The sequence below is a fragment of the Cavia porcellus genome, unplaced genomic scaffold (assembly GCF_034190915.1).
Source record: "Cavia porcellus strain 051 isolate PalLab524CR breed Dunkin Hartley unplaced genomic scaffold, mCavPor4.1 scaffold_32, whole genome shotgun sequence".
NCBI lineage: Eukaryota > Metazoa > Chordata > Mammalia > Rodentia > Caviidae > Cavia > Cavia porcellus.
Window position 1 is genome coordinate 23,148,853 of NW_026947515.1, and position 19,216 is coordinate 23,168,068.

General features: G+C 41.6%; 1 protein-coding gene across 5 annotated transcripts in view; it reads right to left on the bottom strand.

The window, feature by feature from the left end:
• The window catches only part of Unk (unk zinc finger), a 54,382-nt gene extending 35,499 nt beyond the window's left edge, over nt 1-18,883 (bottom strand). Inside the window, exon 1 of one of the 5 annotated variants that reach the window (XM_063241876.1) lies at nt 18,682-18,883. In XM_063241876.1, coding sequence (XP_063097946.1) covers nt 18,682-18,785 — 104 coding nt within the window. In that variant the 5' untranslated portion in view covers nt 18,786-18,883. The remainder of the gene's footprint in view (nt 1-18,681) is intronic. The other 4 variants (XM_063241875.1, XM_004999608.4, XM_063241877.1 and 1 more) reach the window with 4 other exon arrangements.
• Between the last annotated feature and the right edge of the window lie 333 nt (nt 18,884-19,216).

The window sequence follows — 19,216 nt, forward strand, 5'->3', positions numbered from 1 at the left end:
GGGTCCTTGGAATGCCTGCCTAATGCTGTTAGTTATGCCCCTCCTGATCCTAGCACACTGTGTGAACAGAGCTGCTCTGGCCCTACCACAGTTGATTCTGACTGCTTCACAGGCAGTCAGGTCTGTTCATCTTTGTACCCCTGTACAAAACCAACCAATAACAGGTTCTTGTGACATGTGAAGGGAAAGCAAAACGCAACCCAAATGGCACAAGCCTGGTACACAGCAGCTCCACACTAACCCAGCAAAACACACAGATGTATCTCTAAGCGCTCCTGGCAATTAAACCAGAAACTTTCCATCCCCAACACTATAAAAGAAAAATATAAAAGAAAAGAAAAAAAATTGTAGTATGGTAACTGCTCTGTAACATACATTCTGCCTGGCTTTGTTCCTCACCTGAACTCGGAGGCCTGCAGCCCCACATGCAGAGCAGAGAAGCAATCAGTGGGAATGCAGCCCCTCCACGGAGCTGCTGCTGGCAGTGTGGAGACCACTACAGATACATTAAATTCTTTATTCTGTTTCCTCCAATGAGGGGTATTATGATGACTGTCTGGCAAAAGATGTATTAAGCAAAAGAGAAAACGAAAGTATGTACGTGCACTACCATTAGGTTAACTGTAAAAAGAAAAGGGAGAGGGAAACAGTCATACAATGTTATTTGGTATGGGGGTTATCTTGCCTTTTCTTTACTAGAATTGTGATTAATTACATTCATTCATTCATTTTATACTCTACTCCCTTCCATAAACTGCTTTTAAAATTCAAAGGTAGAAACTTGTCAGGAAAGAAATCCACAATGCTAATGACAACTTGGCAGGGAATCTATCCTGATCCAAAACTGAAGCAAAAGTACTTATAAATGTCACTAAATTAAGACTTGAACTATCACTGGGTGTAGTGGCACACACCTCTAATCCAGCACTTAGCAGACTGAGGCAAGAGGGTCACTGCAAATTGAGCCCAGTCTAGGCTGCAGAGTACAAGGCCAGCATGACTACACAGTAAGACCTTGTCTTACTTTTTTCTTTCTTTTTTTGGGGGGGAGGCAGGGTTTCATTATGTAACACAGGCCAGCCTTGAATGTCTTATGTAATCCAGGCTGTCTTTCAACTGATGAGAGTCCATCTGCCTCAGCCTCCTGTGTGCTGGGATTACAGGCATACTCCACCACGCCCACCTGAAATCCTTTTTTAAAAAAAGAAAAAGAAGTAAACTGTGGGAAATTTTTGTAAATTGAATGAATACTTAAATGCCATCCTATGGGCCAGGGATATAGCTCAGTGGCACAGTGCCTGACTGGCAAGTGCAAGGTCGTGAGTTCCATCCCTTGTACCAAAAAACTAAATCAATAAATAAAATAAAATGAATGCCATCATATTATTTATAATTTATAAAATCTGAGACACAGCAAAATATCTGATAAAAGAGGCAAACAGATAAGGCAGTGTGGAGAACGAAGAAACCAACAGGAAGGCATGGTCCTGCAACGCAGTATGTGTGCAAGACTTGGAGATGTGCAACGTTCAGCAAGGTATGGGTCCAACAAAAAGGGCAACAACGCGGCAAGAGATAAAATCACTCGGATGCCCCTCAGCCTGGAGGACAAGGGTCATGGGCTTTAAAGATGAAGGGGCCACTAAGGAAGTCCGTTTCCAAGGAGTGGGGAGCCCTGCCCAGGCAGTGGTTGCTACGTGCAAGCCTCACATGGCGGCTGGTAGAGATCTGCAGGGTGACAGACCTGCCCATTTCCCTAATAAGCCAATGTATATGTGTATAACAGCTAATTTTATAAAGTAAAATCTCTTTGTTTTGAGACAGTGTAAATAGCTCAGGCTAACTTAGGACCTGCTATGTACACCAGGTTGACTTTGAACTCATCATCCTGCCTCACTGAATCTCATCCTTTTAAACAAATGTATACAGGCCTTACATGAAAATGAAATCTTTAAACACAAGAAATGGCCCTCTTGGGCTGGGGATTTAGCTCAGTGGTACAGCACCTGCTTGGCAAGCGTGCAGTCCCGAGTTCAATTCACAGTACCCCCAAAAAATGAAGGAGAAAAAGGAAAAGAAATAGTCTTGATGGTAAACATTCTTTACTAGAATCCAACCATCATATAATAGGATTCTACCTACGGAAAGGAAAAAACAAAACCCTAGTTGTTGTGAAAAGTTGTATTATAGTAACCAAAGACTCAATTCCTGTAATACTTATCAACTGGGGGCACACATCTACAATTCCAGCTACTCAGGAAACTGAGGCAGGAAGACTGCAGATTTGAGGTCAGTTTGTACAACTTAGTTAGACCCAGGTCCTGTCTCATAATAAAACATTAAAAGAACTAAACCAGGTGTGGTAGGACACACCTGTAATCTTGGCGCTCAAGAGGCTGAGGTAGGAGGATTACTGTGTGACTTTGAATTATAGAGAGATCCTGTCCCCAAAAAATAAAAACAAACATTAAAAATGCTGAGAATGTAGTTGAGTGGTAGAATACCCTTGGATTCATTCCCAATACAGCTATATTTAAAAAATCCCACACACACACTTTGGTTTTTTGGAGCCAGAGTCTCTGTAATTCAGGCTGGCCTTGATCTCATTATGCAGACCAGGCTGGCCTCAAATTCAGGGCAATCCTCCCAAGTCCTAAAATACAGATGTGCACCACCATGCCCAGCCACTACTAAATAAAAAATATTTTTTTTACTAAGTAAATTTTTTTTTTAATTTTTTATCTTTTTCGTTTTTATCGGTACCAGGGATCAAACTCACGACCGCACACTTGCAAGGCAGGCACTTATGCCGCTGAACTAAATCCCCAGCCCCTACTAAGTAAATTTTTAAAGTTAGCCATCCTGAACTAAATAGTGAGACTCTCAAAAAAACAAAACAAAAAACCTAAAATTGGTGGCAAGTAAACAATTGGGCCACTCTACAGTGTTAAACAGCTATAGACTCTTGACTACTTATTGCAGGCTGGCTTTGAACTCATAATCCTCCACACTTGGCTAGAACTCTAGTCTTCTGAAGTGTCCCTACGTAGAACATTCCCTGGCATAAAGAGTAGGCTGTCTAGACAGTATTCAGGCAAATGTCTAGTGAATCTGAATGTATCTGAACTGTAAGGCAGCCTTTGATTCCATAACTGACCCTCAGCCAAAGAGTAGATACAGTAAAATCTTAGGGCCTGGAGGAACCTCTTAGATATAATCCTACTGCACACAGACCCCCAGGAACCCATAAGACCAGTGCCACAAAAAAGCAAGCAAGTAAACAAACAAACAGTGCCATAAACACTTAATGAAATCATAGTTTTAAAGCAGCAGAGTTCAAAGAGAAAAGTCAGCACCTCCCAAGAATCAGCCATGCTGGGACTGGGAGGACCCAACAAGAAGCCAATTAGCCAGCCTTTCTGGTAAGCAGGGTCCAGGAAGAGAAGTCAGATAGCTCCTCCCATGAGCCTACTGGTGCCAGGCTGAGAACCAAACTCCCCCACCCTCCTGCCCCCATAAACCACCAGGGTTAGGAGGACAGGTGGAGTTGATAGCAACTAAGGTACATAAAGCAACTAAGTGCTTGTATTGTTCGGTTGATTTTGCAGCCTTGGGGCCAGCGGTCTAGGCATCTCTTGGGAGGATGACAGTATGCAGGGAAGCAAGTATGGGGGACTTCCTTCTATCTTGTCTTTGAAATCCAATATTGTTCTCATTGTTTTGCTTTGATTAATTGTTTTTGCTTTACTCAGCGTTCTGTCTTGATTGGTTTTATTCTGTTTTGTTTATGGTTTGAATTTGCTATACCTAATGGAATGGATAACTATAGTGAAGATAACACAATATACTACATTAGCTATTGCTGTTTTTCTGGTACCTGCTTTGAAGTTCTGTATCAATTTTGCTAATTTGTTTTGATTGGCTTTGTTCTGTTCTGTTTTGTTGGATTTTACTATCTTTAAAATAAAAAAAAAAAGAAATATAAAAATATATAAAGTAGGGGAGTTCTCAATGGCCAATTATTTCAGTCTACTTTTCAATGATGTTTAATGCAAAGATCTAATACTTGTGCACCATTCTGGCCCTAAGACCTAACATCTATGAAAGCATTAATGCTGATACACAACTTATTCTCAAGACCCTGATTCCTTCTTTCTATGATTGTCCCCTCACCCTAAGGAGCCTAGAGCTGGTGAAAGTTCATGTAAGGATCATTCATATCACTGATGGAAAATGTGTCAGGAGTCATAGAAACCCTAGTCATGCTTCCAAAAATAGACTACACTTTGGCTTTATTTCAGGTTTTTGTTGCACATACTCTGAAATAATTTCCAATTTTATGAACATTTTGGTACACAAATTTATCTTTTTTTTTTTTTTTTTTGTCTTTTTCGTTTTTATCGGTACCAGGGATCAAATTCACAACTGCCTGCTTGCAAGGCAGGCACTTATGCCGCTGAGCTAAATCCCCAGCCCCGGTACACAAATTTAAATTCACATTATTTTGTACACTGTTCTGTGCAGCAAAATATTTGGCCTTATAAGAGTGAGTCAGCAGCTGCACAGGGTGATGCATGCCTATAACCCCAGCACTCAGGAGGCTGAGGCAAGAGAACAGGTATGAGTTTGAGGCCAGCGTGGGCTATAAAGAGTTCAAGGCCAGACTGAACTGCATAGTGAGACCCTGTCTCAAAATTAAAAGAGGACAGAAGATGTAACTTGGTGTAAAGGTCCTAGATTCAGTCCTTAGTAGTGGAAAACAATTTACAGATAGGAAGAAGATAGTGAGTTAGTATAAGACATATACCCTCCAAGATCCCAGCAACCTGACAGAGACTGCAGAGACAGGTGCAACAGAGGGCCACGACCTACAGACAATGCTGCCCCACATGTACTTGGAAATGAAGATTCTGGTGGAGGTGTAGCTAAAGAAGGCATTTAATTAAGGTTACTGAAAGAGGGAATAATGTGACTGAAATAGTTACTTGGGCCTGGCTCCAAAATTTGGTAGAAATAGCATTCACATTATGCTAAGTCTCAGGTACTGCTTTAAGCACTTTACATGTATTAACTCACCAAATTCTCGGGGCTGGAGATTTAGCTCAGCAGCATAAGCGCCTGCCTTGCAAGCAGGCAGTTTTGAGTCTGATCCCCAGTACTGATAAAAAGGAAAAAGACAAAAAAACAAGAACTCACCAAATTCTCCTAAGAACCACATAAGGCAAAGTACTGTCACTATGCTCAAGAACCTAACATAGAGACAGGAAGTTACTTGTCCAAGGTCCCATGGACAGCAAGCAGCAGCCCTGGGCCTCACCCCCAAGTAGTGTATAATTATGGAGCCAGTCTTTCCAACTAGCATGCTGATAACTGCTTTTCCTAACTGAGCTGCAGGAAAAACAGGACTAGCAAATAAGCACCAGTCACTTTCTAGAAGCTCCGTCACAGAGAGTTTCTGATGAGCCACAATTACAGTATCATAAAACAAGTTACTAAAATAAAGATGCTAACTTCTACTATGCTTTACTGAATATTTAATATTATACTCTTACTTGAGTAGAAAATCTAGGTCAGTTTTTAGTAGAAAATGCAAATACTGGTCTAAATGTGTTTAGAGGTTTTTTTGTTTGTTTGTTTTGGAGGGGAGAACATGGCGGACAGATAGCAGCAGCTACGGAGGCTCTCTGAAAGACCCAGCTTAGGATTCAGGAATGGTGCAGAGTAAGGAATCATAAGCAAGGAGATATGCCCTGCTGACCCAAGAACAAACTGGGCTGAGAGAAACCAACTGGGAATGCAATCCTGGTGCTATAACAGGAACAGAAAAGCCTCAGTGTGGAAGCTGGAGCCTGTGCCATTGGAAGCCACGATTTGGGTTTCCTGCAGCCACTGCTGCGTCTACATCGGCTCAGCAGGGAGAGAGACAGGTGAAAGCTCTGAGAACCCGAATCAGTGAACGGAGTTGAAAACAGGACGGGTGAGTGAGAGAAACTGGGACTCTTCCACAGTCTAGGAGACTCCAATAGAGGACATTCTGGGACCGGGCAGACTTGCGGGAACAGGGTGCTGCAGTGACTTCAGTCACGTAAACCCCTCTCAAGCGGGATTGGTGAGCAGTGCCTAGCCTACTTGACGCTAATGGCTGAGACCCAGTAGGCTAGCACAGCCCAGGTCCCAGCTGAAGGTGACCTGGAGGGGCGGGGCAGGCCCCGCATAGGCTGCCTGGTCTGCAACTTTCTGCTGCGCTGCGGTGGGCAGGAACACCTAGCCGGTGCAATTCAATCAGACTGTGGCCTACAGGGAAGGAAGCTGGGCCTCCTATATACGCTTGCATATATAAGGAACAAAGAATATGGGAAGAAGCAGCAACAAGAAAGGGTCCTCAGCCCCCAATCCTGAGAAAGAAGCAATAGCAGACACGGCACCAATAGACATAAAGCGCTATCTCGAGAGCCTCATAGACAAGTTCAGGAATGAAGTTAATAACGACCTGAAGCTAGACATAAGCAGAATAGTTAGAGAAATGCTAAGCACCACCCAAGAAAAAACAGATAGTGAAATGGAAGAACAGAAAAAGAGGGGAGAATTGTTTAATGGAGAAAATAGAGAAAGCATAGAATACGTGAAGCAGGTTCAAAGAGACTACCAGGAAACTAAAAAGTCTATTGAAAACTGGCATAACAGCTTGAAAGAAACTAAGGACAGATTATCTGAACTGGAGGGCAGATTTGTAATATGGGGGCATGAAATGAAAAACTTCTTAAAAATAACAAAGAAACAAACAGCAATAATACAGAAATAATCCAGGAGAATTTTCCTAATTTAGCAAAAGGTAAAGATACTCAGTTGTATGAAGCATACAGGACCCCAGCCACCTACAACCCAAACACAGCAACACCCAGGCATATAATTAAAATTCCAGAAATCCAATATAAGAACAGAGTATTAAAAGCTGTCAGAGACAAGAAACAGATCACTTACAAGGGAACACCGATCAGAATTACAGCAGACTTCTTGGCACAAACCATCAAATCACAAAGAGTGTGGGGGGAAATAATTCAAGCTTTGAAAGATAATAATCTCCAGCCAAGATTGATATATCCTGCACAACTATCCCTGGAAATTGATGGAAAAACAAGGTGCTTCCAGGATAAAGAGGAACTAGGGGAATATGCAACCACTAATTCAACTCTACAGAGAATACTGCAGGATATTCTAAAAAAGAAAAATACGAAGAATACAGAAATAGTGGCAGAGAGGCCACAATGAATGGAGCAGAAAACAAAATGAAGACAAACCTGACAACCAATGACAGAAAAAGAGCTCAACAGAAATGAGGCAGAGAAGACTGGATGATAGGAACAGCTATTTTGGAGAAAATGATGTCTTAATAGGTAATACTGATTTAGTATTATCTTGTTTTGAAGTCTCATCAAGCTTTTGTTCTTCTGTCTCCATTGGTCTAAACAGGTTGTATCTTATTGGATTTTATTATATATGATGGTATAAGCAAAAACTTTTATAGACAAGGAGATTATACACAAACCATTGTTCATTCTCTGTTAGTTGATTCTAAATACCCTGTAATACTGTCATTCTCTTAAATGGTTTTACATTGTTTGATATATTTGATGCTACAGTATACGAAGTTATACTCAAAGATTTCAAGGAAAGAGACAATATGGTAACTACTTTTACGTTGGGATTTTCTTGTGGTGAAACATTATTTTGCTTAAATGGTTATGTTTTGATCTACGCTGTTTTGTTGTTATGCCCTCTTTTATCTCAATCTCCATTTTATTATTTACTTTTTAAATTTTTATCCTTTTAATTAAGGGAAAAATAAATTTAAAAAAGCAGGATATATTATAGTAACCCACTTTGACTTTCCATTATCTTGATTTAAAGCCCTGTATTACTCTCACCATCTTGTTTTGACTGATGTTCCTCTATTCTGTTTTGCTTGATAGTACCAGGTTCGAAAGTTTAGGCAACAGCTGTGAAGATAGTGTGATTCATTATGACGCCCATTCTGGTTGACTATTATCTACTTTTGAAGACCTATAATGTCTCCAATGTTTTGGTTTTGTTCTTTACTGTTTTGTTCAATTTTATTATAACTGATGATATAGGCAATTCTATTAGAGATAGCGGGAGGCATTATGGGAAGCATTGTTGATCACCTTGTATTATGCTTTTACATTATCTATTATGTCCACCCTTTTGATTTGACTGACTCTGTTCTGTTACGTCACATTTGGTTCCAACTCTCTTCCAAAAAAGTAATAAGAACTGTGGGAGCAACAAAACCCAAAATGTGTAATTGTCATTGTACAAAAGAGAGGAAAAGAAAGTGCTCTAAACGATATAACTGCATGTATATTTAAGTGTATAAGATAGATAATGATATTACTGAGTTTTGTTGGATCATTGAAGAGAACTGTTTGCAGTCTCACTGTTGGAATGTCCACTTCATAAGCTTTAATTTTGTAACTTGAACAATTATTTCTAAGATGACAATATGTAATCCATTAACTACTGATTTCGTACTGTTTATTTTTTTCTGTGAATCTGTATAACTTGTACCCTTTCTCTACTTTTTTTTTCTTTTTCTCCTTAAATAAAATTAAAAAAAAAAAAAAAAAAGAAAGAAAGAAAAAGTTTGTTTGTTTTGAGACAGGGTCTCACTATGTAGTTCAGGACAGTCTTGAACTCACTGTATAGCCCAGGCTGGCCTCAAACTCTCAGCAACCCTCCTACCTCAGCCTCTCAAGTGCTGGTATTAATGGTGTGTGCCAACGTGCCTAGCTTATCATCATCTTAAATGCCTAAAACACACGGCCTGTCCTTAAGAAATGCCCGTGTTAGCAGCACAACTCACAATAGCTGAACCTTAGAAGTTGCCTGCTTATATATCAACATGGCAGGGAAAGTTAAAGGGCATTAACATAAAAACCCACTTAGTATATAAAAATACACTAACATAAGGACTCACACACACACACACATATATATATGTCTATGCATATTTTATTAGTCTTGCCATATTAATGCATTAAAGCACACCCATACCTTTTTTACTAACTCAGCCTTGAATGTAACTCTGCTGTAATCTCCCAAGATAAGCACCTGGACAGCACAAAGAGACCTCAGTAAGTGTTTAGCCAAGACTGTATAAACAGGCAAGGAAGGGGCAGTGACCAAATCAGGGGTCTCAGAACCCAAAATAGCCAATCAAGTTACAGCAATTCTCAAAGGGAATGGTCCCTTTCTCACCATGTCATAAAAGAGGCTTATAACAGAGACCCCAATGCCAGCTCTGGGCTCCCTGCCATACTCTGACAAGGTAGCTACCTGCCTACTTATTTTCTCTCCTTTCCCAATAAAGCGATTTTGAATCTCCATTTCTCTTCACTTCCCAATAAAGTGAGTTTGTATCTCCTTCTGGGAAAAAAAAAGAAATGCCCATGTTAGGTTAAATCAGCTAGTAGCTGAAAAACTAGCTTTGTTACATTTTAGCAGGACAGCAACCTTCTTTGCTACCACCCCACAAATTTAATTCATAAAAAAAAAAGTAATTCATTCTGGGGGAACTAACCACTTTTTTTTTTATCAGTACCGGGGATCGAACTCACGACCGCCTGCTTGCAAGGCAGGTGCTTATGCCGCTGAGCTAAATCCCCAGTCCCTAAATAACCACTTTTGTGTTCCTTCCAAAAAGATGGCTATGGTTCTATTCATCACCTGATGCAGAGTTCAAAAAAACAAAATTTTGCCAGACCCTTCTGTTTGCAAAACCAAACTGTTTACACACAAAAAGCTATCTGGAAGTACCACTATAAATCTAATTTGCCTTGCAAAGGTACAGAGGAAAATCTGTTTGTTCCTTGTAACAGCTGTTAATTTAGACACAATTCAAAATACAACCACCAACAACTCAGAGTCTCAAGCTTACTGCAAGTATAGGCTTCTTATCTTAAAAGCTTCTACAGAATTATGAGGGTGCATTCACCTAGAATGGATACACATGGACACAGTCACTAGGCAAGTGGGGAAGAGAGCATCAGAAAGCTTTGTACAAACCACAGGTGAAATTCCCCACATGGATCAAATAACCTGAGACCTAGCAAGAAGTTAACATACAGGGGCTGGAGATTTAGCTCAGCGGCATAAGTACCTGCCTTGCAAGCAGGCGGTCGTGAGTTCGATCCCCGGTACCGATAAAAATGAAAAAGACAAAAAAAAAAAAAAAGAAAAAAAAAAAAAGAAGTTAACATACTTGGTCTCTATAGTTATAGGACCTTATTACGCACAATTCTTTAATAATTTTTTTAAAAGATGTAATTCATACAATCTAAATAGTACAATTCTTTAATAATTTTTTTTATAAGGGGCTGGGGATTTAGCTCAGCAGCATAAGCACTTGCCTTGCAAGCAGGCAGTCATGAGTTCGATCCCCGGTACCGATTAAAAAAAAAAGTTATAAAAAAATAATGTTTTTTTTTTACAAAGTTAAGATATAATTCATATAACCTAAATAGTACTTCAATGTGTACATTGTAGGGGCTGGGGATTTAGTTCAGCAGCATAAGTGCCTGCCTTGCAAGCGTGTGGTCTTGAGTTCGATCTCTGGTACCAAAAAAAAGTGTACACTGTAGGGGCCGGGCACTTAGCTCATCGGCATAAGCACCTGTCTTGCAAGTGCAATGTCGCAAGTTCGATCCCCCGGTACCAACAAAAAGGAATATAAAGTATGGAGTTTTTAAATCTATTCCCTATAGTAACTGGTGATTGTAATCAATCTTCAACGTTTCAAAGTGTACATTGTGGAGATTTTCATTATTTTACCACGTATTATCAACACAGTCCATTTCTACATTTCTGTCCCAACGTTATTTCCATACCTACTATTGCATGCACTGATTTTATCCACACTTTCTATATAGACGCCTCTACTATCCAGGCAGGTATTTTAAGATGGCTGGCAGTGGTGAACCTATACAGTATCTATATGGTGAGAAAACAAGAAAGCTACATTGTTCAGAAGAATACAAATCCAAAGCCAGGCATGGTGGCTCACGCCTGTAATCCCAGCACTTGGGAGGCTGAGGCAGGAGAATCGTTGTGAGTTCAAGACCAGCCTGGGCTACAAAGTGAGCTCAAGGCCAGCCTGAACTGCATAGAGAGACCCTGTCTCAGAAAGACAAAAAAGGAATACAAATCCCAAATTAATAACAATTATTTAATATCCATCATCACATAGCACATTACTTTGCCCTAAATTTATCCAAGATGTTAAAAAAGAAGACAGTCTATCAAGAAGATTAGCCATACTGTCCAGAGGCACAATTTCAAAGTATCAAAGATGCAAACAGATAATGGACAAATCTGCTTTAGTACCAAACATAACTGGATTCTAAACAAAAGAACCTTAATCACTGAGCAAACATGACCCAGTTTGGGAAAATGATTTCTAGGCCAGTCCACTATTACAGTAATGTAGTGGCAACCTTACTTTCACCTCTCTTCCAACCTGGAGTCTGTCTTAGTGGAAATGGCAACCTTAGATAAAGGCCTGGCAGGAAAGCCTGCAGGTGTGTGCTTCTCAGGCTGCTGCAGGGTGTAAGAACTTCAGTGTGCTCATGACTTCTGAGTTCTAAGACACACATAAGAGACCTCACCTTAAGGCATCAAAGTGTTGGCAGCAGGAAGTATATTGCTTTTGTGTACTTATCTGGGGTGCTATTTCCAGAAGAACTTCTTTATAGTGTGCCCAAAATGGATTGCTCTAAATTGCTCTCAAGAGCTGTCCTGCTGCCCTCACCAATGTCAGTCTTTGCAGGATGATAGAAACCACCAGGTAAAGCAGACATATATGGATTGTGGGGAAGCCTTCTTTAGAACCTAACATAGCTCAATTACAACAAAATAAAAACTATTCCTTTTTATCGGTACGGGGGATCGAACTCACGACTGACTGCCTGCTTTACAAAGCTTATGCCGCTGAGCTAAATCCCCAGCCTCCAATCAGTCCAAACTTAACATAATGCCTATCTAGACATGGTTATAACATATGCTTTTTTTTTTTTACTTTTTTGAGACAGCGTCTCAATGCAGTTCAGGCAAACCTTGAGCTCACTTTGTAGCCCAGGCTGGTCTCGAACTCGAAGCGATCCTCCTGCCTCAACCTCCTAAGTGCTGGGATTACAGGTAGGAGCCACCACGGCCGGCCGGCTCCATGACGTATGTTTTATCCTCTACCTTCTACAACAAATCACCCAACTGTCACAACTTTCACTAAACTAGAATTTAATTTTTCTTTAACATGAGGGTTTTAGTCTAGCAGAGTGGTATACATTTGTAATTCCAGCACTCAGGAGACTGAGGCAGGAGGATCAATGCAAGTCTGAAGCTATGTTGGGCTATGTAACCAGTTCCAGCCAGCATGAATCGCCAGTGAGACAGTCTTAAAAAATAAATAAACTGGGGGCTGGGGAGTCAGAGACATAAGTACCTGCCTTGCAAGCAGGCAGTTGTGAGTTCGATCCCTGGTACCGATAAAAAGGAAAAACTCAAATAAATACATAAATAAACAAACAAACAAACCTACCCACAAAACATGAGGGTTTTATGAAGTTGAGAATCAACTGTAATGCAAAGACTCCAAAATAGGAAGCTAGGAATTTAGCTCAGTGGCTCAAGTGCTTGTCCTATAAACACAAGGTCATGAGTTTGATCTCTGGTACCAAAAAACAAAAACACCAAAGAATCCAAAATAGACTTGTCTCTGAGACATAGTTTCTCTTAAGGCAGTCAAAATAATAGGGGAAAGAAACCTAAATATTTTAGATGGGTAGTGTTTTGCTCTGTGACATTTCAAATACTTTTTCTAGCCCAGGTATGTCTTTAAGATACACAATACTTGCCAAGCACGGTGGTCCACATCTGTAATCCGAGCAGGTGGCAGAGGCAGCATGTCTACAATTTAGAGGCCAGCCTGGGTTTCACAGTGAATTCAAGGCCAGCCTGAACTACACAGCAAGATTCTTGTCAAAAGAAGATACTTATCAACTATATATATATTTATATATATATATATATATATATATATTTTTTTTTTTTTTTTTTTGCAAACAGGGTCTCGCTATGTATGTCCTGCCTGGCCTCGAACTCCTGGTGATCCTCCTGCCTCAGCCTTCCACGTGCTAGGATTACAGGCTGGCACCACCATGCCTAGCCTCATCTATACATTTATTAACTAACCTTAGTTGGGTGTGGTGACACATGCCTGTAATCCCAGCATTTGGGAGGCTGAGGCAGGAGGACTGCTGAGTTAGGCCAGCCTGAGCTACAAAGTGAGTTCAAGGCCAGCCTGAACTACCAGTAAAGCCCCGTTTCAAAAGGTCACACACACACAAAAATTAATTTTAAAAATCCAAAAACAAAGTTAACCTTTTTTTTTTTTTTTTTTTTTTTTCTCTTTTTCCTTTTTATCGGTACCTGGGATCAAACTCACAACTGCTTATGCCTCTGAGCTAAATCTCCAGCCCCCCACTAATCTTTTAGATACATTTTGGACTGTATTTGCTACAAAATTTTCCATTCTTTAATCTATTTTTATAAAACTCTTCAAATATATAAGACAGACTAATCAACAAAGCTGGTTTAGTTTTAGAAAATGGAAAAAAAAAAAAAAAAAAGCAAATGACCTAGCATTTATAGGTCATGAGTTCCCTGTAATTGAAAGAGTATTGAGTATTGATACATTTTCTTTCTTTAGACAGGGTCTCGCTATGCAGTTTGGGCTGGCCTTGCACTCACTCTGTAGCCCAGGCTGGTCTTGCACTTGCAATGATCCTCTCAGTCTCCCAACTGCTGGGATTACAGGCGTGTGCCACTAGCTTGATATATTTTCATTTTACTAAAAAGACAAAAAAAAAAAAAAAAAAATTTCATTTTACTGAGATTTAGAAAAAATTTTGATATAACTTTTTTTTTTGTCAAGAGTTTCACTATATAGTTCAGACTGGCCTTGAACTCGAGGTAATCCTCTATCTCAGCCTCCAGACTTTTGGGTTTAGAGGTGTGCACCCAATTTAACATTATTTTTCTTTTTTTTTTTGATTTTTCATTTTTATCGGTACCAGGGATCGAACTCACAACTGCCTGCTTTCAAAGCAGGCGCTTATTCCACTGAGCTAAATCCCCAGCCTAACATAATTTTTCTATAAGCTTGTACTCAAACCTGGCATAACAACCTGTTAGACCAATTTACTGAAAGGATTATGTTAGTCTCTCTTAATGTAAGATTACTTAACAGTTCACTAAAAAGAGAGCCAGGCATGGTGGTATACACCTGTAATCCCAGCACTTACGAGGCTGAGGCAAGAGATCACCACATATTCAAGGCTCGCCTAGTATAGAGAGTGAGTTTAAGGCCAACCTACACTACAATGCGAGACTGTTGCAAAAAAAACAAAAAAATAAAAGAGAGAAAATAATTATTCTTCAAATGGTGTTATAATCTTGGCATAAAAAAGGATAGGTTCAAAATGCCATACAAGAATAAAGGACAGTCAGACATAGTGATGCATGCCTGTAATCCCTGTACTCTGGAGGCTGAGGCAGTAGAATCACTATGAGTTTAAGGTCAGCCTGGGCTACACAGTTCAAAACCAGCCTGAACCACATAGCAAGACCTTTTCTCAAAAAAAAAAAAAAAAAAAAAAAAAAGGTCGGGGGCTGTGGATTTAGCTCAAGCACCTGCCTTGCAAGCAGGTGGTTGTGAGTTCGATCCCCAGGACTGGAAAAAAAGAAAAAAAAAAAAGTCAAGTTAGTGCTCAGTGCCTCTAATCCCAGCATCTTGGGAGGCTAAAGCAGGAAGACAAGTTTGTGGCCAGACATGGCAAGACCCCCATCTCCAAAAAATAAAAGACAACATTGCTGTTATGATTAATGAGACTCAATTTTTTAGTGTAAATCCTCTGGATTACTACAAAAACTATAATTTATATAGATTACACATGTGGGGCTGGGAATTTAGCTCAATGGCATAAATGCCTGCCGGGCAAGCATGAGGTTGTGTGTTTGATCCTCAGTACCAAAAACAAAAAAAAAAAAAAACAGCAACAAAAGTGCATTCACAGTATGCATTAATTTCAAATATCAGGTATATATCACATCAGCACCTGAGATGTAGCTGAGAGATGGAGTACTTGCCTAGAATCTGCAAGCCCCATGGTTCAATCCTTAGTGTAATCAACAATTAATGTTTAAGAAACTTTTAAAAGGCAAAAAGCTGGCAAGCATCTCTCAGGAGGGTGAGCCAAAAGGATTGTCAAGTACGGATGAGACTCACCTGGGCAATTTGGTGAGACCTTGCCTCAAAATAAAATTTAAAAAGCAAGGGCTGAGCAGGCAGCATCCCAGCACTTGGGAGGCTGAGGCAGGAGGATTGCTGCAATTTTGAAGTCAGCCTGGGCTACAAAGTGAGTTCAAGGCCAGCCAGAACCATACAGTGAAACCCTACCCCCCCCCCAAAAAAAGCAAGAGCTGAAGGGTTCGAGTCCTGGTTTTTAAGAAAAAAAAAGTGGGGGGAGGCTGGATGAGTTAAGCATTCCTTGGATTCAATTCCCAGCACTAAAGCAATAAAAGTGAGATCAATTCAGTATTTTCAATATATAAGCCCATATTCAGCTTAAAGCAAATTTTGGAAATTCATGCTGCAGGGGAGAAAAAAAAAAGGTAAACCGGATGTGGTGGTACATGCCTATAATCCCAGCACGCAGGAGGCAGAAGCAAGAGGACCACCATGAGTTCCAGGTCACCCTGGGCTACATAGTGAGCTCAGGACTTGCCTCAATTACACAGCAAGACCCTGTTTCAGGAGAAAAAAAAAAGCAAGGCAGTTAAGGAGTTTACAGCAAATACAGTATTAAAACATGTTCCTGTGGCGGAGTCCTTAAAAGCAACAACTAAATTCATCTAAAAAAGAAAAGAATTGGATGTGATGCCATACTCCTGGAATTCCAGCACTCAAGAAGTTGAGGCAGGATTGTTGTGAGTTCAAGGCCAGCCTGAAGTACACAGCAACACCCTGTCTCAAAAATCAAACTAATAAAAAAGAAAGAAAAATGAATAAAAAAGCCAAGCATGATGGCATATGGCTATAATCCCAGCACTTGGGAGGCTGAGATTGAAATATCACCACAGGTTCAAGGCCACTAGGAAACAAGGTAAGTCTGAAGTACACAGCAAGATCCCATCTCAAAAACAAACAAAAGGTCAAGTGTGAGGATATACTTCTATAACCTCAGAACTTAGGAGGCTAAGGCAAGAGGGGAGGAGAATTTTAAAAATTCAGTCACCAGCTTTGACAATATAGGGAAACCCTGTCTCAAAAACTGTAGAATGGGGGCCTGGGGATTTAGCTCAGCGGCATAAGCACCTGCCTTGCAAGCAGGCAGTCGTGAGTTCGATCCCTGGTACCGATAAAAATGAAAAAGACAAAAAAAAAAAAAAAAATGTAGAATGGGCTAGGGATGTAGCAAAGGACTACCTGCAATACCACAAGAGACAGAAAATTAAAAAAAGAAAAAGAGTCACCAATCACCAATACACTAGTGCCATCATCTGTGCCCTTGTGCTCCCTGCAATGAGACCTAGATGACAAGGGCATAACATATTTGAAATCACAGCTTCTGAAGGTTCAGTCTACCAAGAAAAACAAATGATTTCTCTCCACTGATTTCCAATGATTCCTCAAGAGCAAAATCCTACTGATAGGTGCCTAGCTCACAAAGAACGGGAAGACAGACTTCAAACAAATGAGAATGAAAAGGACAGAGTCAGATATGGACACGTATACACGTGTTCACTTATTTCTTCTGTGAATTACAAAATGATCAGAAAGTCCTTCTAGGGGCTGGGGATTTAGCTCAGCGGCATAAACGCCTGCCTTGCAAGCAGGCAGTCGTGAGTTCGATTCCCGGTACCGATAAAAAGGAAAAAGACAAAAAAAAAAAAAAAAAACAAACAGAAAGTCATTCTAATATAAATTTAAGAGTAACTCCGTTAACAACATAGAGATGAGTTGCTTGAGATGTGTTTGTTATCTTCCTATAAAAAAAAAAAAAAGATCTGAACAACCAGATTATAAAGAAATTCTGAGTACAGTAAAGTTTGCAGATCTGCAAATCAAGACCACACGATTGCCTGGTCATGCAATTCAAATGATGAATATTGTCTGAGGTAAGACCATCTCAACAACTGCAAGAGAGCCCTGCAGAAAGAACTTTCATTAAAAAAAAAAAAAAAAAAATCATCAAAGCTAAGGACAGCACTTGCCTACCATGCTTGGAGCCCTGGGTTCAATGTTCAGCACAGCAAAAACTAAAAAGCAGTAAGCAGTGCATAATGGCACACAGCAAAAATTAAAAAGCAGTAAGCAGTGCATAATGGCACACACCAGTAATCCCAGCATTCAGCAAATCCAGGATGACTGGAAATTCAAGGCCAGCCTGGGCTACATAGTGAGTTCAAAGCTAGCTGAACTATATACTAAGCCTTACCTCAAAAAAACAGGTAGCTGAATAAATAAAAAGTAGTAGCAAAACAATGCCCATTTGCAGAAAGTTACCCTCACACTGCTGTCAAAAAACTCAGATGATTTCAACCAACACTAGAGAATCCCACACTTACTCTTCCTATAACCTAGGTCCCCCAGTCCCATTAGTTTCCCAAAAGATCTTATCTCTAGAGTGAAAAGCAAGCGCCCCTATCTACTCTTGAGTTTCCTCCACTCCCGACAAATGATTTCTGCTCTAGACTCTCTGAACTTGAACTGTCCAATCCCTCACCACTCAGGAGCCTATATGAATGCCAGGCTCTTCTAAAGAGCATCAGGAAGAACTGAAACTTTGGTTCAACCGGAGGATCCGTCTGTGACTCCCTCTCTTAGCACCTAGCACAAGGCCGTGTTTAATGCGCCTTGAGGGGAACCGAAGGGCACACACAGACGCGTGCAGAATTCCAGGCTCGCACCTCGCTGGCCCCTCATCACCCTTTTGGGCAGGGCGCTGTCAGACGCTTGGGCCTGCACCGTCGGGGTCCCAGGCTCAGGCTGATCCCGTGCAGCCTGCAAGGGGCGGTTCAGTCTCTTGCATGTTTACCTACGACTGCTTAAGTGAATTCCAGCCAAGGTGGTCCTCGCGGACACCTATGGATCTTTGGAACACAAAGGCCGTCCGTACAGCCATATGGAGTCTCGTAACTTCTCATACATCGCCATTCACAGGCGACTCTCGGGCTGGCCCCGGAGAGACTCGTCTCGGTGGTGTTGTGGACTTAGCTGCCCCAGGGCTTCTGGCACCGTGACTTTTGAGTCTGACAAACAAGTCAGGCCTCTAAGGCCTGGCTTGAGAAGTGTGCACTCCGCATCCGAGCTCCCGCCTTTCCTGCTCGGAGGCTGGGACCAAGTTTCCCGCCCTGCGGCCCAAGCACAGGTCCGCAGCAGTTAGAGGCGGATGGGGCCCGTCCCAGCAGGTTGGAACCGGTCTGGGCCGGGCCGGAGGAACAAGGGGGGGGGAGGGAGAGGCCGCCTCGCGCTCTCCTGCACGCGTGACTCACGCTGGCCGCTGACGTCAGGCGTGCGCGCGCGGCGGGGGGGGGCGCTCTACGTACGTGTAGTGCTGCGGTTTCTCGGGCTGTGCCTGCAGCACCTGAGCGGTAGCGGCCGGGGGCGCCGAGGAAGCTGCGGAGCCGGCGGGCCCGGGGCCCTTCGACATGGTCCTGTCTTCCTGCCTCTTCGCCGCTCCCCTTTTATTATTCAGTCTGCGCGGTCCGCGGCTAGGACTCAGTGCGCTTGCGCCGCGCCACGAAAACGTGAAGACCCCCCGCACGAGGGCAAGGGTTGCTGGGAGTTGCGGTCCTCCGCGCCGTTGAAATTTTACCGTCGGCAGAGGCTTGCTGCCAGAGGACGAGACCACACTACCCAAGAGGCCTTGCGGATAATGTCCCGGATTCTGAGGCTCCGCGATGGCTTCTGGGAATTGCAGTCCGAGCATGCTCCCTTTACATTCGCGTTTTCAGTTTCCGAAGGCAGACTTCCCTTGTTACTGTGAAGCCGCTGGAGGAAAAGGGATCCAGAACTCTTGAGGTCCTAGTGACTTCTGCAAAACAGTTCCAAATATAATTTCACTGAAATAAATACCTTACC